This window comes from Podarcis erhardii (assembly GCF_964252035.2).
Source record: "Podarcis erhardii genome assembly, chromosome: 10".
In the NCBI taxonomy this organism is placed as follows: domain Eukaryota; kingdom Metazoa; phylum Chordata; class Lepidosauria; order Squamata; family Lacertidae; genus Podarcis; species Podarcis erhardii.
Window position 1 is genome coordinate 41,521,590 of NC_138500.1, and position 24,006 is coordinate 41,545,595.

The window sequence follows — 24,006 nt, forward strand, 5'->3', positions numbered from 1 at the left end:
AGCTAAAACAGTGGTAATCAGCTGAGCAAAAGAATAGTCACCTCAAGTATTACCAGCAAATCAGGCAAAAAATGCAGATAGCACGTTCCATGGTAGCAGAAGCTTAGTGAGCTCCTAAGGAGAAGCAGTAGAAACTGAAAAACAGGTAGGAAAGCAGAAACGGAGATGAGAAACCCAGCTCACATTGTGTAAAGATGCTATGCAAGATATTATTCTTTCATGAACCTACCTGGTTGGAGATGCAAAATAATAGAATCATAGGCTAATATGAAAGAACCACAACAGAAAAATAATGGGTTGGTTCCTACATAAATTCTGTCTCCATTAGGAGTGTGCATTGTGAAAGTAATTGGAGGACATGAGGAAAAACAATGTCAGAATTGGTAGTCTAGGTGAATTTTTCACTCATAAGAAAATTTTGTTCCTTCTCACCAGATTGTGTGGGGGGAAATTTGACACTCTCAATGAGAGAACATGCCAGAGTCCCTGAAGCACAGACAGAACAATACTGTGCAATAAGCCTGAGTTAAATGAGACTTACTCCCAAGTAAATGTGTGTGGGACTATATGAGTCTATTCATTTATTCATTTCTAGACTGCCCTTCATCCCAATGGTTTCTGGGGCAATAAATAAAACAGTTCACACCAGCAAATACAGCAAAAATCAACATTCATAATGAATTAAAAACAATGAGAGGCAGCAATAGAATTGTGAAATTATAGTGCAGAACAAGCATAGCCATTTAAAAGGCCTGGGAAAGTTAAATGTTTTGACATGACACTAGAAGTTGAAAGGAGCAACAGAGCCTTGTTCCAATGCCATGCAGCTTCCACGCCACCCGGTCCTGACATTCATGCTTTAAGCATGAGTGTCTGAGCAGAGGAAGTGTATGCATGCAAGCCTCCACATGTCTAGGTTTCCAAAGAACCCTGTGTTAACTAGGCTCCATCTGTAGAAACCTATACATGTGGAGGTCTATGAGCATAGGTGCCCCTTGCTCAACATCTGAAACTGCAGGCAGGGTCAAGGAAGCCATGCAACATCAGAGTAGTTAGTGTCACTGGTGCAGCCAAGTTTGCAGTTAATCATGATCAATGCATGAAGGGGGCTTAACAAGTGGGACTTCATAAAGACAGCAACCTGCCAGATTCCCAGGTCTGTACTGAAGAAGACAACCAAGAGTTGTCTGGCTGTGCCCCAGAAATAGACAGAGGACCTCCTGTGCTAGGCTGTGGATTACGTTCTCTCTAGGAAGCCAACCAGCCATAACAATGACAAAGATGGTACAGTTCTCAGAAGCAGAGAGGAAGGAACCACCACACCCAACACTCATAATTTGAACTAGCTGGAATTGGCCTTTACAAAACCAGTTCTCCCTCTCTGCAATGGCATCTTTCAAAGCCTGGACCTTTTCTTTCAATTCCAATTAAGCTCCCACATGGAATGAGGATTGGCTTTCAAGTATTCTCCAATGGTACTGTTACAGAAGCTGAAACAGATCAATGAAGCAGCAAGCAGCCTCTGCAAAGAGCCCCTAATTGAGCAAAAGAGAGGGAAGTTCGTATGTCGAAAAAAAATTGTTTTAACTCTAGAGAGGTAGATGTTACTGGCCAAAGGGGTAATATTTGTGGTCAGTATCAGTAAGTATATTCATTCAATATTCAATTATATCACAGTGTTTTGGCTCACTCCTTCTGTCTACTTTACAGCATTAATCCCTTGAAAGGTTGTGGGCTGCTTACTTCACCACAATATTTCCTAAAGTCTTCGCTTTTACAGCTTGCTTGTCATCATCCAGAATCATCACTGCAAGAAAAAAAGACAAAATGATTCACAAAAATATATTTTTTTCCTCCCCTCCCCTCTTTACTAGTGTTCAAGACAGAGGAAAGCTTCGAGCTTAATTGCTATGGAAAACACAACTTGAGGAAAGCAATTACAAAACATTTGCAGTGCCCAATTAGGCTATCTTGGGGCTCTTGTTTTTGCAGATCAGACTGAAAAATTAGTTTTAATTTACAGATTCAACTCAGAGGAAGGCTGGACAAAGCTGGAATGTAAATTACCTTTATCAGAGGGCAAGAGATACCTTATTTTTAGAGTGGTTTAAGATGCAAGGCACAGCAACAAGCACAGACAACTACACAGGAGCTGATGCGGTTTAAAGAGCACTTGGAGGTATAGATGGCAATTTACAAAAAGTGGCAGTTTTCACCTAATTTCATCTGTCTTTAAAGGTCAAATAGAGCCCAGAGGGTATGTATTTACAGCCACTGCACTTCCTGTCTCAGCCCACAACAGTCACTTCCCCCACTTTTCACTTCATTCCTATCTGCTGTAGAGCAAAACCTTATTTATTAGTTTGGATGTAATGGGAAACTGTGGTTTAAAGTTAACTAGAAGCGCTGAACCCAGTGTGTGAGTGGAAAAGGAGTGTACATGCCCCACATTCATTCTTGACTTAATGTGCCAAGTCTGATCTTGTTTCCACCTCATAATTATTGGTTCTTCTGCCAATAAAGGGCAAGAAAACATTGCACTTTTTCAACCTTCAACTATCCTGCCCTATTTCTTTGTTTTACAAAACCAGTCAACTCTTTCCTTTCCAATTAACTGAGCAATTCTCAGGCAAGTGAAATTGATCTTAAAGTTATCTCAGCCTGCAACCCTGTAATACTTACCTGGTACTAAGTCCCAGTGAACTTAATGGGACTTATGTCTGAGTAAATATGAATAGGAGTACACTATCAATTACATGTGAAGAACAGGTTAATCCCTAGATAATTTTGGTCAAACCATAATTCTAGTTATAAAAATATTGCAGCTTTCCTAATCTTACGGTTGCACATGTTCTGTTCGGTTGTTTTCCTGGCTAGAGGCAGCTACTGCCTTTCATGCTTTATATGGATTCAAAGCCTACATTTCCTACAGCAATCTTTTTTTTTAATGCTGAACATTAAAGATAATGTGCTTAGCATTCCTTTCAAATATCAGCCTCTGCAGAAAACTGCCTTCCTGGTATAAGTGGAAAGCAGGTAACTTTAAATTAAAAACAGCTAGACACTTGCGGAGCTCAATGGGCATTTGCTTTCACTAAAAAAAATGTTTCTGGGGATCACTGACTAGACTAGCTAGCAACATCTTTACACACTATAAAACACACAAGTGCTATTTAATGTACAGAGTTCAAAAAGCAATATCTGAAATGGGGACATCTGTTCACTGCTCATATTCTCAAACAGGGCATTACAGAGTACATGGCAGTTTTGATGAGGACAATTGCCCTCTGATGTCATGGCCTCCTGTGTATGTTTCTGCTGGCACTCCTGATGCATGTACAAAGAACAATATCCAATTTCACACAAGGCAGCTTCCATTTCTCCTCCCCTTGTACTCTCTGCTCTGAAGGGTCCCCCTAGCCAAGGAGTAAGGCTGCAGGAAGGTGTGGGAATGGTCTATCACCCAGAGTTTCCACAATCACAAAGTACCCAGTACAACATCAGAAACAACTCTGTACACATATTCCTATTATTATTATTATTATTATTATTATTATTATTATACCACGCCTTCCCTGGCAGAACTCAAGGCAGCATACAGATAAAAACAAGAGCAACTAAAAATGTAGAAAAAGATATTAAAATACAAGCATTGATAAAAATAGAATTAAAACTATATACATATATAAAATCACCAATAATTACACAAAATTACACAAAAGAAACAGCACGGCAGCAGCCCTTTAATTAAAAGCAGTCAATTATATGCAGAGGCTGCCCTAGCTTTGCCATAAATAGCAAAATCTATGCATTTCCACATACAAAGGTGTCTGTGAACTTTTGGGCTAGGTTGATAAAACAGTCGCTTTTCAGTTTCACAAGCAGACCCAACTTGCCCAGGAGGTGGGGTCATGTACAAGGTAAGATTTGTGTTTGCAGAAGTGGCCTCAGGCTTCTGGATTCATCTTCTCCCTCAATTCAGCCCGTAAGTGACTTCCTTGGGCTTCTGGGCCTATAGAACTACTGACCCACATGTGGCAGCCCATATGGATTGGTTCATTCAAGGTGACTTCCAAGCAGAAAATGGAAGCAACACCCATCCATGCTACAGTCTGTTATGCCTGCTGGCAATGATGAATATAGGTTATTGCTACATTAGGGAATTATTGGGGCATGGTGTAATTCCAAAACTGGACAGCTGCAGGTTGAGAACAGGAAAAAAAGTGTGTTCTGACAAATGGAGATGTTGCTACAGAACAAAAAAAGTTTCAAGTGGCCAAGGAAACCAGATCAATAATGGGTTTGGTCCTCAACTGTTAAATACAGCAGCATTTCAGCTTTAAATGTCGTCTTGGTGTTGCACCCTGTGAGGAATCATGTGCTTCTTAGAGCTGGTAAGCTAATACTATATTATAATGTTATACATGTTGTTATGGTTATTGTTATTATTCCACCTATCTGACTGGGTTGCCCCAGCCACCCTGGGTGGCTTCCAACAAATGAAAACACAGTAAAACATCAAACATTAAAAACTTCCCTATACAGGGCAGCCTTCAGATGTCTTCTACAAGTCAGATGGTTGTTTATTTCCTTGACATTTGATGGGAGGGCATTCTACAGGAATAATAATAATACTGTAATAACTTTACCATTGTATCCAGGCACCAGTTTTCCTGTCTGACCTGAGGGAGGAGTTAGTGAGTTTCCTAAGCCAACACAAGAAGCTGTTATTGGAGATCCTGTTTCTGTAAAACAAGAAGCAGAACATATCATAAGATTGGTAGTTAATGACTTAATATTAATTGATCAACCAAGCATTTTTAAAATCCACATTATAAGAAAATGTCCTTATATGCAAGGTAATGATAGTTGTCATTATTACAAACAAAAAGAGCTCAAACAGAATATATCACATAGTTGATAGCTAGCCCCCATTTTAGCATTGAACAGATACCAATATCTAATCAACAATGTGTGGTTGTGTAAAAATTGAGTTGCTTTTGTCCATTGAGCTTAGATGCATAGAAAACAGCATGTGTGATATATTACTATAAGCAGCCCTTAGATGGCAAGTCAACTTTAAGGATTCTCATAAAACTGGAGCTATTGCCCTAAAGGATCTCAAGGAGACTCATCTGGCCAGTCCTGTGAAATTACATCTCAAGCAGACATCAGTTCAGGAAAGCACATGAATCATGCTACCAATTTCACTTGGCTTCAAAAAGACAACTAAAGAGCAAGCAATGGATCACTGACATGCCCGTCTGCTTTGGTGGTAGTGCCAGAATTATTAATAGCTTAAGTGACTCCTGTTAAGATCAGTTTCTCAGGGCTCCTGCAACAACGAGTTCTTGGTGGTGCAGGGCAGGGGAGAAAATATTATGCAAGGATTTAAATTAAATCTCTAAAGCTACTAGGGAATTGAAATTGCTACCTGAAGCAAAGTTTGAATGACAGGTTTTAAGTTTATGAAGTGCAAACTGAACACTGATAAGTATCTGTGGCACTCTCATGACTAGTTACAGGTAGGTAGCCGTGTTAGTCTGCCACAGTCAAATAAAAAATAAAAAAAAAATTCCTTCCAGTAGCATCCTAGAGACCAACTAAGTTTGTTATTGGTATGCACATGAAAGGGATGCGGGTGGCTCTGTGGGTTAAACCACAGAGCCTAGAACTTGCTGATCAGAAGGTGGGCGGTTTGAATCCCCGCAACGGGGTGAGTGCCCATTGCTCGGTCCCAGCTCCTGCCAACCTAGCAGTTCAAAAGCACATCAAAGTGCAAGTAGATAAATAGGTACCGCTCTGGCGGGAAGGTAAACAGTGTTTCCATGCGCTGCTCTGGTTCAGCTTAGTCATGCTGGCCACATGACCCGGAAGCTGCACGCCGGCTCCCTCGGCCAATAAAGCGAGATGAGCGCCGCAACCCCAGAGTCGGCCACGACTGGACCTAATGGTCAGGGGTCCCTTTACCTTTACCTAAGGTGCTACTGGAAGGAAATTTTTTAAATTTTGTTTCCACTCTCATGACTAGTTTCCAAAGGGTGTCAAATTGTCAATAAGTTGGGGTTTTGGAAATTGGTTACTTTGCCATTTGTATATCAATCTAAATGCTTATTTGTTTGGGGTTTTTGTCCTTTCCAGGTGTATATTCACTGAAGCTACTAGTCGGAATTAGCTGGCAACAATGCAGTGAAATTTAGGGGAGAGGTCTTTACCTCCTCTTGGAAGGTAATAAGTTCCTCCATTATCGCATAGCATCATTCTGGAAAATTAAAGAAGTTCAGAATTTTCACCCAACTGTACCCATTTACTTGCAAACTTCCAGTTAATAGGCCATACCCACTGCCCATCCTTGAAGATGCCTCCGTCTTCATGCCTCAACACACCATAGGAAGAAGTAAAGAACCTTGAATATGAACCAAGGACAAACTGGAAATTCAAAAAACCAAATCCTTCCTTTAGGCAATCTACACTAGAGGCCAGTTCAGAAGGCAGCTGTGCTGCATGAAAAGCTGCCCAAGGGGTCAGAATCTCAAACAAGAGAGATAAGAGCAGAAGAAGCTGCTAATGCCACAGCTTGAAGAGTCTCAAGTGGGAAAGGGCAGAAGACGTAAGCCAGGGACAAGGCCTTAAAAAGGCACTCGAAAATGATCAAAGAAGGATGAATGAATAGCAAGGAAAAATGGAAAGGGGGAGAGAGAGAAGGCAGTAGTAAGAAGAGATGAAAAGGAAGTGAAACCCAAAGAGGAGGGGAATGGAACATAGACAAGAATAAAGAAACAGGAAGGTGGGAGGAAGGGAAAAGAAGGTGACATGGAGCTTCAATGAGAGAGTTAAGGAACAAGAAGAATGATGAAAACAGAAAACTGCAGCATACACTAATGTTCTGTGATACAACCCATAAGGTTTCAAGAAATTGGTAGGAGCCAAGGGAAAGCTCATACTTGTCTCAATGTGATCTGAGCAAAAGAAGTTTCCAGTGGGACTCCTTTAAGCCTTTAGGCCAGGCACCCCCAAACTCTGCCCTCCAGCTGTTTTTGGACTACAATTCCCATCATCCCTGACCACTGGTCCTGGTAGCTAGGGATGATGGGAATTGTAGTTCCAAAACAGCTGGAGGGCCAAGTTTGGGGATGCCTGATTTAGGCAAACATATGGCAGTCAAGCATACTTTTGTAATACATATATAAAAAGGTTACATTGAGTGACTAAATTTACCAATTGACATAGCTGAACCTTCTGGTTTATAAAGCAACTCCTAAAATTTCTGTAGTTCTACCCATCACAACTAACATGATGTTGATGGTTAGTTTCTTCCTTTGCTTTGGAGACAGTGGCAGCTGTCAGTTGACAGTTAGGAAAGTTAACAGTTAGGACAGTTAGGTCAGCTGACAGTTAGGAAAGCTGTGCCCAACATTAATATAGTTTACATGTACATTAAGACAGTACATGCAAATAGGTCTCAGCAATCATCAGTTTCACTTCAATTTCAGGGAAGTAAAAAATAGCACCTTTTGACCTAATGGACATTGTTACTGCCTCAAGCTCCTCTAGTCTTAAAGCGACTTGTTTAATTACTTAGGGTGCATTTAGTCATTTATATATAGATTCCTTATCCTAAGGTTACAAATCCATTGGCATAAATCTGTAGGTGCATCTCTTTCACGACCATGCTGTATGTGTATAACAACATGGAAGTAATGAGAACTTTGTAATGAGAAATCACTGCCATAATCAAAAGCACAGTCCATCCTGCCTACTCAGAGGATTAAAACACACACTAAATTCATTTCAAGATTTGTCATTAAAAAACTACCCTCAAGCTGTTATCAGTCCCCCAGTGAACATCAATAAAGCACTACTGTAATTTTAGTTAAGATGTTTGATAAATATCAACTTTGTCATTGAAAAAGAAAGCAGGTTTGGCTAACAGATGACGCAATGATCATGTGTGGCCTGAAAAAGACACCATTATTCCATTCCAAGGGATTAGAATGGATGAAATCGTCCTTAATGAACTTCTTAACAGCATGATGCTGAAAAACAGCAGCGGTCTCAATCAAATTATGATACAACTTCACTGGTGGCATAGGAAAAGGTAAATTTCTCATTGCTCTCGCTCTCCCCCCCCCCCATTTGAAGAACAGAATAGGCCTGCTGGATTAGACCAAATGCCCATATAGTCCACTACCCTGTTCAGATAATGGCCTGACAGTTGCCTATGGGATATCTGCAGCACAACATAAGCATAAGCACAACATAAGCATATTTTCCAATACAGTCATAATGGCTAGTGGCCAATGTAGTTGTTTTGACCAGGTGTTTTGTTTTGTTTTGTTTAGGAGAAAGGACCTAAGCATGTCTAGGTCTTCCTCTGTGAAATTGGTATTTTGTAGTTCCCACAGCAATTTCAACAGCCCCCTGCTCTAGCCTACTTGGTTTCTTGCTCTCCAAATCTACCTTGATAAAAGCCTGCCAGGTAAAGAACTATTAGTAACTTTGTTATCACTATTGAAAAAGCACTTTGTGGACTCCAGTTAATTCTGTTACACATACAAGCTGTCAGAAATCAGGAGAGCTAACGGCAAGAAAATCACTACAACAACTGCAAAGCAATGATTCTGTCAGAAAAGGCAATAAATTATTGAAAGTCATATTTTTAAAGGCTATATACACAGGAAATCTCGCAGGATTCCTCACGATCCAATAATCAAAAGATTCCAAATATTAATAAAGGTTAAATGTACCAAGAGAGACTAAATTAGTGTGCTGTCTATCCATTCACTAAAACAACATACTTCTCCAATGTCGTTATGTTTCATCTCCTTTCAAAAACAAATTCCATTCTCTAGATAGTAAGGATATCCAAACATAGCTACTCTATAACTAAATATTCTTCAGCTATCTGTACAAAATGTTCTATTTTTAGTATTCAGCATACCTGAGGGTACCAGTGCTATGGCTCTCTGATCCACTTCTATGGTACCCGTGAAAAATCAATAGGAGGCTAACTCATGCAAGAAATAATTCTACTCTCAGGGTACTGTACGGCGGATATGATTTTTATAGTAAGTACCATAAATTTAAGTGCTAATTTTAGTGGGCTCATAAGCTCCTGAAACTAGTTTTCCACGGATCAGTTAAAACAGGAGAGCATATCAGCGGCAGACCTTTTTGTTTCTGCATGGTTCCTTGTGGATTTAGTCATTTTACGGGGCAATATACTTCCAACCTCACATGAAGACTTGCTGTACCGATACAGAAATGCTTTGGGATGGGGTTGGTGACCACTGCAACATTGAAGTGTGCACAGGTGTTATTACAGTGGTACCTCGGGTTACATACGCTTCAGGTTACATACACTTCAGGTTACAGACTCCGCTAATCCAGAAATAGTGCTTCAGGTTAAGAACTTTGCTTCAGGATGAGAACAGAAATCGTGCTCCGGCGGTGCAGCAGCAGCAGGAGGCCCCATTAGCTAAAGTGGTGCTTCAGGTTAAGAACAGTTTCAAGTTAAGTACGGACCTCCGGAACGAATTAACTACTTAACCCAAGGTACCACTGTACTAGATATCGGAGGCACAGTGTGGGCTGTCACCCTGGGCACAGTTTTTAGGGGGGCACATTCCTCACAACACCCTGCCAACCCACAGGGTGGCACATACCCTGTTGCCTGCTTCTCATGCTGCCCTCAAGCGTGATTACAGCATATGCACAATTTTGTTGAACGCTCATGGAATAAAATGTTTTATACTGTTACCCACTATACAGATTGAGAAAAATGACCTCAATGAAATCCTGAAGGAAGCAAAACTATAGTTCCGATCCAGCTACTTTGCTTAAATCACTCTGGTTAGTTGAAATAAGCTGGATTTAACTTGGGCTGGTTTTTCTGGCCCCCGTTTCTGTCACTTACTTTATGGAGCCTTAGAAAAGGCCTGCTACAAGAACAGGCTAGTCACCATGCAGAAACATTCATCCTTCTGAAGGATAACTCCCTACTGTACAAGTAAGGTTTTTCGAACATGGAGATGATCATCTGTGTTAGGGAAAATGCAGTTTTATACTGTAATATATGAAAGGCTGATTCTTCTGTCACATGTAGCATACATTACTGGCAGTTTATATGCACACCTACTGCACAAACTGTCTATCTGCTGTGCAGAAAACACTGCACACCATATATTCAGATCATCTCCAGTACAAAGACCCATGTGTATCTCCGCAGACGGATAACATTATTCATAAAGAGGTCCTGATTGTGCACCATTTTCCAGCAGAGGGGCCATGTGCATGCTCCTTAGAGCCAAAAGGCCAGGTGTTTGCCTCGGAGTCAGGAAGTCTCGCTGAAGCAGGCTGGATGCAGTTGAAGCCCATGAAGCAAAAGCGAGCGGATGTTCCAGGAGCATTAAAGGTCTGAAGGCAGCATCCTTCTGCCTCACTGTGTAAAGCAATAGAACATCTGTCAACTGAACAACTGGATCTGTTCCCTATTGATTGGTCCTTTGCGGTATCCTTCCACATCAGCCAATCTGTGGAATCTGCTAATTAAGTTGAGCAAACCTTATAAGAAAAATGGGGAGTGGGGGGGGGGGGCAACAGGGCATTTTTTCTCCATTCCCATCCCTACGTTCTGCCTTAAAACACGGAAGCCCTCCACAGATGATCAAGCTGTACATCCATTTGCTTTTTAGTCCAAAAAGTCTCAAACTGTAATTTGGTACATTTATATCCTGTTCTTCTTTCTGGGTCAACCAAGCTCTCTTCTTTCATAGCATGCATGACTCCAGCACTGCCCCACAGAAGATGTAAGGAAGAAGCAAGCAGTCAGACAACTACTACATTGTAGGCAAGGAAAGGCAGAAGAACTATAGCATCCTCCTCCGACTAAGGGAGAAAGAATCGCCTTGGAAATCTCTCCCATTATTTACTTCCAGTACGTATCATGCATTGCATAATAAAGACACAATCTCTTTTTTTTTTCATGCACATGATTACAATATGTGTTTCCCAGTTTTAATTCAATCAAAGTATTTTATTAGCTTCCTCTGTTGCAAATGTTTATAATGCTGCACAGTGGACATTAGATGCAAATTGATGTTACAAAAAGTAATTGCATATCTCATTTACAATTTAATCGTGTCCAGAAAACATTGTTTCTACTTTAGTCAGACTAATACCATAAAGATGAAAAAGACTGATTAGGCTGCTAACTATTTTAGTTGGGTAAAAATTATCTACAGCAGGGATTAGTGTTTTATAAACTGCTTCTTGCCCTCTCTGCAACAAAGGCTCCACTGTGGCTGCCTTAAATCTTGCAAAGGATTATTCTTTCTATAAAAGAGATTCATGGAGCTTAGCTCTCAGTTCCCTATTCTCAAATCATCAGTAAAACCATCTACTTTACCCTAACGAGGACTCCAGTCTCTGAACTAGAAAAAAAATTGTTGCCAGGCAACACAAATGACATCAGCAGCCTGTAACATTTTCAGAGGAAATATATAAAACCAGAGGCTGTCACAGCTTCTCTCGCTTATGGAAATAAGATTTTAAAAGTGACCCCTCCAACCCAATTCTTCTAGTGGATCTTAAAATAACTTTTGAGATCAAAATCATGTCTGAATGTGATTTAGCTATTCCTTTCCCTACAATCAGAGTAATGACATAATGGCTAGGAAGAGGGGCAGAGGCAAGAGGAAGCGATTGAGCTTAAACAGTTGAGAGGGACTGAAGAGATTCCTGATACATGCTTAACTTACATGCAGCATCAGCGACAAGTGAGGTGGAATGGATACAATCCAATCTCACAATTATAATGAATAAGACTGGCAGAGTGCGGAGGGGAGATCTTCAGAGGGATGGGGAGGGCAGGCTAACGCTGAAACTCTACAACTGGCTTAGGTGGCACTAGGGATGGAGGAGAAATTTAATACAGTTTGTACTTAAAGGTAAACCTACTGATTTCACATTTTCCAAAAATAATTCCCAAACTGAAGCTCCACCGTCCATAAAAGCAGAGCCATCCACTTTTCTGAATTTTGTAAAGCAGTTCTGCACTCGGGTAATGTTTACAAAAATGCATATACTAAGGTAAAGTGTTCGTGAATGCATAAATTATTGAAAGCAACATTCAAAAATGTGTATAGTTTCTGTGTTAGGCCTCATTCCTCTTTCCTTCTTAGTTTTAAGCTGCTAAATTAGATCATTGTTTTATATAAACCTATATGGATGTTTGTTGTTGTTTGTATTTATTTACTGATGATACTGCTTCATATATATTTTTTTCCGCTTAATTGTTCACCTGATCTGTTGTGAACCACCTAGGGCACAACTTTGTGGGAAAGTGGCAGACAGACGAACAGATGGTGATGCTAGCTACCCTTGCTACAGAGTCTATGCAATACAGAAGAAAGAAAAGCACATGTCTGGTAGGAACACAGGTAGCTTTTTCATACCAAGTCAGCCCACTGGTCCATCACTGGTAGCAGCTCCCCAGTATTTAAGACTAAGGATTTTTTGCAAGGCAAAATATGTCTGGAGATATTATTATAGCCCATCGTTCAGACAAGAGATAGTAGGGAATTGCAGCCAATATATATTATGCTAGCTGAATTGAAGGCAAAAATATCACGGACACTACTACTAAATCATTTTCTAACATTTTTTTCCTTTACAATTGTGGCTCTACTTTCATCAAAAGTAATGGGGGGGGGGACCAATTCTTCTTTTCACTGAGTTTATGGCTCTAACGTTACACTGCTCCTGTGTGCAGACCACTTGGAGAAATGGGTTCTTTTTATTTATTTATTTGCTTCCAGCCAATATATCATCATCAGAAGGAGAGGAGGCATCAGGACTAGAAGACAAAACTGAAAGTTGGAATTGTTTGGCGAGATCCTGGGAAGGCTCTTCTGCCTCAGCAGAGGAAAGGAGATCAAACTGCTGAATTTTCAGGACAGGAGGAAAACGAACTGGGCCCGGCTGCTGCAGGCTGATCAGCACTGAGAAATCCAGAAAGGTGCATCAGCTGAAAAGCAACACCTGCTGAGCAAAGGGCTGAAGCTGTTTTCTATTGTGGTGACCCACTTTCAGAATTCTCTGCCCAAGGAAGCATTCCTGGCACCTACTTTTATGTCTTCTTGTCACTGAGTGAATATATTTTTATTTCCCCAACCTTTAATCATTTGAAGAGGCATTATCAGGAATGTTGACAGTTTTTCCTGTGCTTTTCCTTTGTGTATTGAAGGATGAGAGTCAGAGGAATATACAGAGCCCAGTCAGCGTAGCAGTAACAGAACTTTGAACCAACAGCAGCTGGGAGAGAATTTAAAGCACCAGGAAGCAATGGGAATGTGAGGTCTATCTACTGGGGTAACATATTTGCTAAACATTTCAGGATTATTAATCTGGATCCAGATTTCACCTGCAGGTAGACCAGTTTGGCAAGTGAATGGGAATACCCACCTATCTATCACCTGGTTTCACCATGAAGTCAGGTGAAGTATCGTCATTTCTTTGTGTGGTTTTGATTTCAAATCAGGTGGGAAAAGGAAAAGGATTTGATGTACAAAACCCAGGCAGCTGAACAAGAAAATAAACTTGAGAAAACTGAAAAGGAGGAGCAGGAAGGAGGGGCTGCAAAGTTGCAGAAGGCAAAGGAGAGCCGGAGGCCTGTCAAGATGGACATAAAAGAAAATAAGAACTGGAGGATAAAAACTGGGTTTGAACTGGAAAATGAGAAATGGAAGGATCTCCTTTTGTGGAGACCTGAAGATCTTTGGTCTATAAATCTGATCAAGGTGGAAGTTGGAACCTTCCGGCTATTTGGACTTAGAAGGATTGAGAATCAAGACTTGAGCTCAACTTTTAAATATGGAGATCCGGCTGGAAGGATCATGGACATTATAGGGATAGTGCCCCTCCGAGACTTGGTGTTCAACATAAAAGACTTTCAAAGAAACCGGCAGAGGGGGACTGAGAGAGATTTAAGGGCCTCAGATGTGAGGCTGCCAGGCTGATAATAGATGGACTAATGGACAATGGTTTGGGGATTGAAACCAGGGAAGGGAGGGCGGGGTTTGGAAATCCAAAGGGTGTACAAAAATATTCTGATTTATTCTATCTTTTTTTTCTTTTTGTGTTGTTATTAGTATTAAAATGGGGAATTCGTGGAAGGGAAACTGGGTTGATCTTAGGAAAAGTTTTCAAGTATAATGATTGATGTATATATGCTAAAAGTTGATATATAAATTGAATTTAACATAACAACAAAATAAGGTTAAAAATTTAGGGAGAAGAACTTGTTGAACAAATTTTTGGACAGGGAATACAAGAAGGGGAGGCGAGGGGAAGTTGTGGAAAAAAGGTATTGAAAATATGGATTGCAAATGTTGAATTTTTCTTTTTCTTTGTTTTTTTTGTACTATTTGAAATTCTAATAAATATCATTTTTTAAAAAAACCAAATCAGGTGGGAAAAGAAAGTGGGATTTGCAGCATCAGCTACCGTAATTGGTGGCTGCTTCAAATCCTGCTTTCTTTGCCTGCAGGGGCAACAGAAGCAATACAGTAAGCCCTGCAAGCTAAGTTCCAATCAGTTGGTCGGTGCTTCCAGCAAGCCCCATTTGGGGCTGCATTCACTTTATTAATAAGTAGAATGATGCATGTCTTTTTTTTCCCAGTAGAAGAATAGTCAGATAATTCTCAGTTCCAAAATAAACCAAATAACTCAGTTTTGTGAGATCAGAAACTAGAAAAATAGTAAGAGGGGGCCCAAATGAAATTAGGAAGAGAATACGTTAAATCACAACCACGGGAGTCCATGGCCAAATGAGGAATGAATCCCAACTATTCCCAGCTGTAATGAGAAATTTACAGAAGAGCAAGAAGCTCCACATATCAATTGGCTTGAAAACAAAAACTTTATTCAGAAAGGTGGCTGTAAATGCACAGAACTCACCAGTTTGCCACCAGTGATCCAAAACCGGAACCTTGAAGATTTTCTTGCACCATTCTAACGTATCCACATCACAGCGTTCACCAGCTACAAAGAGTGTTCGGAACCTGTTTCAAATAAAGATTATTTTCAGCATGTCTCCGCAATATAAAAAAGATAAGCACGCTAAGGTAAGTGTTGTGTGCGTGCTTTGAAGAATAAGCTATGGACTTTCCCTGTTGATGAAGCCGATTTAACAGACATCTGAAGGGAGCTCTGAGGTGACTAGCATGTGCTGCAGGTAGCAGAAATAGCTGCAACACTTCTTAGCTGAGAAAAATCCGTCGTAAAGTGGGTTCTCTTCCAGGGGCACGACTGAGACAGGGCATTTTTTCTGCTTGAAGTGAAACAGCAACTTAGCAACCTCCTCCCCAAGAGCACAGAACCAAGACTGGCCAAGTTAATTTGGTGACGGAAGCAGAAAATCCCCCAAATTCCTCTCTGTGAGAGTAAAAACAGTTTTTAAAAAATAAAAATGAATAACTAACCATTTGCTACCCTTTCAGGACACTCAATATCAGCTGCCTGAGTTGACTGCCCTACTCTTCCTAATGGTAGAGCCAGCCCTACCCAGGGATTCATTGCAGTACCAAATTCGTTGTAAAAGGAGGATCTCCCCAGTGAAGGCTCTCACTTCTCCCTGCTATGAGAGGGGTAGAGAAAGAAGCATGCAATAGGGAGGTTTCCACAAACTCTTCATGGTAGAATCCTGGGAGCTAAGCAGTAAATAAATAGGACCATTGACAGATATATGAGAAATGACAATGGCATGCGTCTTACAAATGGCAAAAGACACTTGCAAATTATAAGGAGGGAGACACATAGGAAACCTGTCCATAAAATGGCAGAATAAAGCAGAGAAGATGTTATGTCAGCAACTGAACAGCTACAGATGAATTATGCAGAGGAGCTCCCATAAATATTTATTTTTTGTTTGTAGAATAATGCATACTAGGTTTAATGTGATAAAAGGCATGTTCAAACCTATGCAAGCCCATCTCTTCTCTCCTTGCTACAGCATTTTGGCCTCTTCAGCACTTTATTTATAAGACAGGGCCACCTCATTGGCACTTTGGAAGCTACGCAAGATCCTACCTCCACTCTGGTAAACAGAGATGCTGAGGAATCATTACTATTTAAGCAGCAAACAGTACAGTCATAAATAACATAGCCAGAATTCCCAGTATATCTTCTTCAGATTGTAGTATCTGTAATAACTAAATTCCACAACAAACATTCATAACTAAAAACAGCTGGCCTGTGATGCCTTAAACCAGGTGGGGAAACTATGGCCCTCCAGATGTTACTGAACTAAAGATCCCATGATCCCTGACTGTTGACCATGCTGGCTGGGGCTGAGGGGAGTTGGGAGTCCAACATCTGGAGGGCTTACAACTCCCCACCCTTGCCATAAAGGGTAACAAAATTTCTGGTATGAGGGCTAGTAGTTTGGGGTAAGTGTAATATTGGTGAGTATCTAAATAATGTGTTAACAAGGATTTATTTAGTCGAGGTTTTGTGTATGTACATTCAACACACTTTCACTTTATTGTTTGGAAATTACAGCTGAATCATTTTTCCCCTCAGGCTTCAATTGTCTGAGGACTACAGGGTTTCTCATCTGAACATTTTTGTAAAAAACAGATGGTGAGTCATCATATGCAGCCTTATCCAGAGTGTGTTCATATGGGGGAGGGGAGAGAAAAGAGATTTCATTGTAAAATAATGGGATATTTTAATTTTTAAGAACAAGCCTGAGATATATTCCATTCTGAACCCACCTCTGGGGCTGCCAAACTACCAGTTTTGATCATTTGTCACTGCAAAGGTTCATAAGGTCAAAACAGATTAGGCTCTGATGGCTGGTTACATCTTTCTCTTTCTTATAACAAATATTTTATGGTATTATTGTATTGGAAAATCTTTATCTCCAAACTAGAATCTGAAGCCTACTTCATGTCATGATTTCCAATTCTGCTTTGTCAGCAAACCACGGCTTGTGCAAATCAAAGTTTGACCTATTAATACGTCACAACACATGATGGGTTGCTCAAACTAGTAATGGAGGAAAGGATGAAACTGGTGCATTCTGAGGGAGAAAGGAGGGAGAACTCAAGCTTGAAACACTGCAATGATGGTTTGACCATTTGTATGTACCTATGGCCATAGTATATATGCACACACAAAACCTATTTTTTATAGCATCTTTACAGTTGACTGAACTCAAGATATACACTTGGGGCTTATTTCCGATAATGAGTAAAAACAAGCTTCTGGCTTAATCTAAACTCACCTTGTCAGGCTGTGCTGTTTCCCCAAGTTAGCCTCAGGGTCCTGTTGACGGATTGCTCTAATTGCAGTTGGTGCAGTAAACAAGGCTATGACTTCATGCTCTGCAAGCACACGGAAAAAAGCTCCAGCGTCTGGCGTTCCCACAGGCTTCCCCTACAAAGAGATTTGGGAGGTGTTTTTAAAGTTGTTGTTGGGTAAAAGTGTTCCATGAGTCTTCTGCGATTTGAGTCCTGACTGTAACAGTAGTTATCAACTTGTCAGCAGTGTATTCAAGCAACTGGTAAATTGCCTTTATACAACTAGAAGGAAAGCATCCATTTGCTGCTCCATTAAGGGCTCAGTTCCATCTTATGGTGCGCTCAGAAATGCACTACATTCAGATACGAAATGTGTCTAAGATTTCAATTTCTTGGCTGTGTCAGCACCAATGTTTTCTTATTTATTCACTTACATTTCTGTTCTCCAAGACACTTAAGGGGGTGTATATAGCTGCAACACCATCAACACCATTTTATCCTCACAAGGAGTTGTCTCTGAATTGTTCTGGTATGTGAGAAGTAAAACTAATCCTCCCTTGGCTATCTATACACAGTTCTTCGAAAACAAAGGAAAGCAACAAGGAATTAATATGGGATTAAACAGCCTGACCCACCGGGTTTTGCTGTCTTACAGGAGCAGATCCTTAACAAGCTGTGACTTCCTGCATCTCTGAACTCCGCTAGGAGACTAACAAACATAATTAGCTAAATGCAACATTCACTTTGCGGTCTGAACATACAGGAAAGCACCTGCTCAGACTACTGGCGAGAGTTTGTAGAAAGCTCTGAAAATGGGGTTGATTCCCCATCCCTCATCCATACACAGTAAAACAGCACATATCGGATGAAGAGCTTCTACACCAAATTCCTTCCAGATATCTAGAAATGAAGAAGCTATTTTGTCTTGATGCGTCTCCTGCTGTAAGGATGGAGGGAAGGATGTGAAACTGGACAGAATGTGCACTTGAGAGAACAACTGTTGCAGGCAAGCAGCTTCCGGTTCACTACACTCCTGCATATTGGAGCTTAATGTACTCAATCACCGGGCTGTGGGAGGAAAAAGACAACCAGGGAAAAAGATCACTGAACACCCATCCCAAAGCTTGCATCAAGCCTGGCTTAAAGATCAAGGACACAGTACTTCACAAATACAGACGTGAAGTCCAATGTAGCCTCCTTAGACAATGCCAGGAATGTATGTTCAAAAAAAGTAGACTGAGTGTGGACTGAGCTGGTTCTTAAATGGCCAGGGAAGCTCCTATTCGTGCCAAAGAGTTAAAGCCTCCTACCACTCAAGACTTGATTCCAGGTTAGCTATCAGTATGTACAGTTTAAACAAACCCCAATTTCCCAGATTTGAATGCAATGGGAAACTGTGGTTTTAGTTATAACCAGAAGCAAAGATTTCCATTCTCCTCCTCTAGCACATAGAAGAGGAAAGGTCCTCAGGCTCATTGACTTAGTGGGAGGCTATGGCTTTCCACTGCTTCCTGATCCAAGACAGCAGGTGACTTTCCAAGTTCTGCCTCCTTTGGATGGGCAGAGCTTCCCTGGCCATTTAAGAACCAGCTCAGTCCACACACGAGGCTGCAGAAGAACAGTCATGTCAAACCCATGCTAAACTTACATAACAGTAAAACATGCATTGGTGTTCTGTTTTGTGTTTTTCCCCCAGAATTCTCCAAGAGCTTATTTAGCCTATAAAAGTAATTAAATAACAGACATTAGAATAAACAGTCACCTCGTATAAAACCGTTGTATTCCCGTGCAAGAGAGGTCCGTAACAGATATAAGAATGGCCAACCACCCAGCCTAAATCAGATGCTGCCCACCAAACCTAAAAGAAAGAAAGATTTTATTTTTGAAGTATAAGCAGTTCTTCATAAGCATGAACCAGGTGAGGCTGCCCCTGAGGTTGTTCCAGGAGCAGCAGCAAGTGCAAAATGCTGCAGCTTGACTGCTAATTGCATTGGAATATTGCTACCATATGACACCGTCCTGGAAAGACTCACACTGCCTATCAATTAGCTACCAGGTGACATGGGAGGTGCTGGCACTGGTGTTCAAAGCCCTATACAGCCTGGAACTAGGAGAGCTAAAATATTGTCTCACACTTTATATACCCAGCTGGTCACTGCACTACAGGGAAGGCCTTCTACAGAAACCATGTAGGATTCAGGCCTTTAGTGTGGTGGCACCTACCCTTCTGTTACACACCAGACATGATCTCTGTTATCTTTTTGACACCTACTAAATGCCTTCCTGTCCCAACAAGCCTTTTAAGTGGAGATTTTAAATTCCAGTTTGAATCTCTGCAGTGCGCTTGAAATAGTTTTTAAATATGCTTTTTTTAAAAATTGTTAAATCACTTTGGGATATTTCACAGGAAACAATTTATAAAATGAAAAATAAATCAATAGAAGTTACCTCTTTAGATTTAAGGCCGTATATTGCTGACATGGTCCAGTTTAACATAACGGCATAGCCACCTGTTGGTCGAACAACACCCTAAGTGAGAAGCAATGTGAAATTAAGATCGTTTGTAAATAAATTATGCCCTGAAACTTCATCCCATAAGGAAAATTACTGTTTCCATAATTTAACGTTCTGAAGCAATTAGCAACTCTCTCCTTAGCTCCTAGGAGCCCTTCAGAATAGCAGAAATAGCCTTTACTTTTAGATTTTATCTCTGCAACGAGGAGGTGTGGAATGCTGTTCTTTTAAAATAAAAGCGACTGCTCTTTGCAATTTGGTTTATATCCTATATATTGTGCTGAAACCAGATAGATGCACTGCAGTAACCTAAGGCTCCTGACCCTAACACACTTATAAAGAACATTACAAGATTTATGCTGAACCTCAGGTAACTGAATAAAAACTTGTCGTTTTCAGTCCAAATACTACAGAGAACATACATGCCCAGATACTGATGTTTTCAGAAGAGTTCTGCTTGAATCCTTCCAGATCTCACAGTCCACATGTGAGAACAGCAGAGGCTGGAAAATCCACGCATCTGGCTTGTCATGGTCTCCACTTGGGATTTCTTAGAGAGAGGAAAATTCACTACTTACCTTTCCTTAGAACACTGTCCCTAGTTTTCCTGGTTTTGTGTTACAGTACTTAACAGGATATGGCTTTGGATACTACAGGGAGCATGATTAGCCAGATACATAGCAGAATGTCTTGCACATCTAAGTTGGCACTGCTTCATTCATGGGATACGGACACATTTATTTTCTCAGTAGGCCAAGGTCTTCCCTCAGAAGTAGGCACAGAGGAAAAAGACCTTTTTGGCTATGGCATCTCACTCGTAGTCCTCCTCCCAGCAAGGTTTTCCTGGCACTTATGCTCAGGTTTTTCTCTTTTTTCTTTTCAAAGGTGCCAGGCAAAAGCATCCCCCTACTCCCCAAGCTTTTAGTCTCTGGTGTAATTTTTCCATCCGCTGTGTTTACTTTCAGAAATGCCTTCCACTGTTTATGGTGTTCCTATTAGTTACTAATATCTGAAGAAGTGTGCATGCACACGAAAGCTCATACCAAGAACTAACTTAGTTGGTCTTTAAGGTGCTACTGGAAGGAATGTTTTTATTTTATTTTGTTTTGACTATGGCAGACCAACATGGCTACCTATCTGTAACTGGAACTATTAGTTACTGTAAACCTTAGTGGGGAATTTTGAATCAAAAGGCAGTATAGAAATGGCTTAAATTAAATAAATAAAGCTATCTGCCCCCCCCCACGAGATCCCTGCATGAGATGGTGAGAAGCCTCGCCAGCCACTTGTGCGAGTCATTTGCAAATACAGCTGCTGATGCTTCTTGTTAACTAAGGCTTAAGGTGGGGGACTCTCCTCAGCCTGAGCGCCACATCTGGGGAGAATCCCAAGGGCCAGACCGGAGGGCCAGGAGTGCCGCACTAGGCTCCTGGGCCTGACATTCCTCACACCTAATCTCAGGCCATTCTCCATCTCTCCTCATGGACCATTTGCTAGCAATCCCTTTCCTCATCTAGTCTATTCAAGTTAGCTATATGCTGCTGTAAACATTCCTCTTGCTTCTTGTTTATGTGTGAGAATCTATCTTTTGATGTTGCTTCTTCCCACACGCTATTCCATATATTTCATGTGGTTCATTTCATCTGCTTCATCGATTTCATCCAAATGCCATCACAACACAGGAGCTTATTTCTTTGATCTTATCCTGATCCAGCACAACACAGGACCAAAAAAAAAAAGAAAGGCTATGTGGTGTCATCTGGGGAGAATCAAGAGAATCTGAAGATCAGAAACACAGTGGAGCTACCTAGGATCTTCAAGGTGAAGTGCTGCAACGTGCAGCAGCAAGCTGGGAATACTTTGGTTGGGAAGAAAAATCCAAGTGGCTCAAATATTCACTGACAACACCGCTTCAGACATTAAAAGTGATGTTGGAGTAATGAAATACGATTAAAGTCAGCTCCAACAACACTAATCTTTTATGAGTGCTAAGCTCTGGGAAAACATTTTCAGCCTTTTAATTAAATTCTCCCTCATGTGGAATAGAGCATAATTTGGTCACAGATACTGAAAGGCAGGGCCTACCTTGGGGGTGCCAGTTGTTCCTGATGTATACAGAATATAAAGTGGATGGTCCGAAAGGACAGGGACACAGTCACATGGCTTTGCTTTCACCATTTCTTCATGCCAGTCCAGGTCACGCCCTGGTTTAAGAGCAACATCTCCCTGCGTGTCAAGAGACAGAGCACTGCAACCATTTAAACTGGATTTAACAACAAGAGGAAAGGCTCAGAAATAATTAGCTGTTCCTTGTGGAGCACCAAATATATGCCTGATTTCCCTACCACATGACTTTTAGCAGCTGTACTGAAACTTACAAAATTATAAGCTTTAAACAAGTAAAGCAATAGAGGTTTTGCCACAGAGAAAAATAAATGTTACTTAAGTATCGTAAAAATGAAATGTTCCAATTAAATATTCAGGGAAATTATGAGGTCAGAGAGGGAAGGGAATAGTCCAAGAAAGTGCGTCAAAGTATTTGCTGCAACTCTACCATGTTAGGGCGGCTATAAACCAGAACTTTGTCAGGTTGGTGCTTTATCATCTCCAATGCTTTCTCTAAAAGTGGTATGTATTCGACTTTTCTTCCAGGTTCTATTCCAAAAGTTGCCGTTACAACCAGTTTGGGCTAAAAGAAGAGAGAAAGCTTTATCAGTTAAAATATTATTTTCGAAACGGGCAATATCATCACGGGTCTTTGGGTTGTTTCACAAGTTACTTTGAGATTAGGCTAGGGAATGAGGAGCCCTGTCTCCAATTCCTGTAAATAACCATATTCCAGTCAGATCCCTAAGCTGTTCCTGAGAACTGGGATCCAATACAAACAACTCCTCCCTTAAAGGTAAAGGTAAAGGGACCCCTGACAGTTAAGTCCAGTTGCGAACAACTCTGGGGTTGTGGCGCTCATCCAGATGTTTTTGGCCTACAACTCCCATGATCCCTAGCTAGCCAGTGCTCAGGGATGAAGGGAATTGTAGTCCCAAAACATCTGGAGGGGCGTGGTTGAGGAAGCCTGCTTTACAGGCCAAGCGAGCCGCCATTTGTCCGCACTGCAGACAGTTTTTCCAGATCGTGTGGCCAGCATGACTAAGCCGCTTCTAGTGCAATGGAACACCGAAACCAGAGCAGTGCAGGGAAACACCATCTACCTTCCCGCCAGAGGAGTACCTATTAATTTACTTGCACTTTTGGGGTGCTTTAGAACTGCTAGGTTGGCAGGAGCTGGGACCGAGCAACAGGAGCTCACCCCATTGTGGGGATTCAAACCGGCAACCTTCTGATCGGCAAGCCCAAGGCTCAGTGGTTTAGACCACAGCGCCACCCATGTCCCTCCCTTACCCAGTCCTAAAACCACAAGCTCACCACTAATACATGGATACACCACACTTCATACTGCTTCTTCTATCAAATGTTAAAACCTGATATACCATTTATGTGTAGACATTTCTTTCTTGTTAAGAGAATAAATTATTTTACATGGACACCGGGTGACTTTTAAAATGAAAGTTCAGCATGCATTTCCTTGAAAACATTTCCTTGAACTGGGAAGGAGGAGGGAAGCTTTAAAATATATTTGTTTTATAACCTATGTAAATACATATAAAGAAAATATATTTGTTTTATAACCTATGTAAATACATATAAAGAAAATATATTTGTTTTATAACCTATGCCCCACGTAAATATAAGTTTCTGAAGTGTTCGTGCTATGAAAGATGTACAAATAACCTGTGATGACTAAAGAGGCTGCTGAGAAAGAGAAATAGCTGGGAAAAGTTTTGTACTTTCTCTTTCTCTCTCTTTTTCACCACTCATGAAACATTACAAAGAAGTGTCAAGACTGAACCTCACCACCTAGTGGATTTCCTTGAAATAGCAGGTTTGGAACAGGATGAAGTGAGCTGCCATCTTGGTTCCTCTGTATCTTCAATCCATTCCCCCCAAGTGGCCAGCTGTCGGCTGCACTTGTGGGGAAAGAGTGCTTGACCTACTTTCTGGAGAAGGGGCAAGTGAGCAAATTCCCATTAGAAACAGGAGGGCATGATGACAAGTGAGGAGCAGTTTGCTTGACCACTGTGTCCCTGACACTCTCCTTTACTGGCAGCAAGCAGAGACTGCACGTCTTTGA

The 24,006-nt window shown here is 41.0% G+C and overlaps 1 protein-coding gene across 6 annotated transcripts in view; it reads right to left on the minus strand.

Moving 5' to 3' along the window:
- Positions 1-24,006, minus strand: part of ACSS3 (acyl-CoA synthetase short chain family member 3) — a 69,686-nt gene that overhangs the window by 26,144 nt on the left and 19,536 nt on the right. For 5 of the 6 annotated variants that reach the window (XM_081878581.1, XM_081878580.1, XM_081878579.1 and 2 more), the window contains exons 4-11: positions 22,372-22,506; positions 21,903-22,043; positions 19,752-19,832; positions 19,066-19,161; positions 17,288-17,439; positions 14,959-15,062; positions 4,650-4,745; positions 1,744-1,807 (exon numbers count right to left, since the gene is read on the minus strand). In XM_081878581.1, the coding sequence (XP_081734707.1) occupies positions 1,744-1,807; positions 4,650-4,745; positions 14,959-15,062; positions 17,288-17,439; positions 19,066-19,161; positions 19,752-19,832; positions 21,903-22,043; positions 22,372-22,506 (869 nt within the window). Of the gene's footprint in view, positions 1-1,743; positions 1,808-4,649; positions 4,746-14,958; positions 15,063-17,287; positions 17,440-19,065; positions 19,162-19,751; positions 19,833-21,902; positions 22,044-22,371; positions 22,507-24,006 lie in introns of those variants that run through there. The other variant, XM_081878584.1, reaches the window with a different exon arrangement.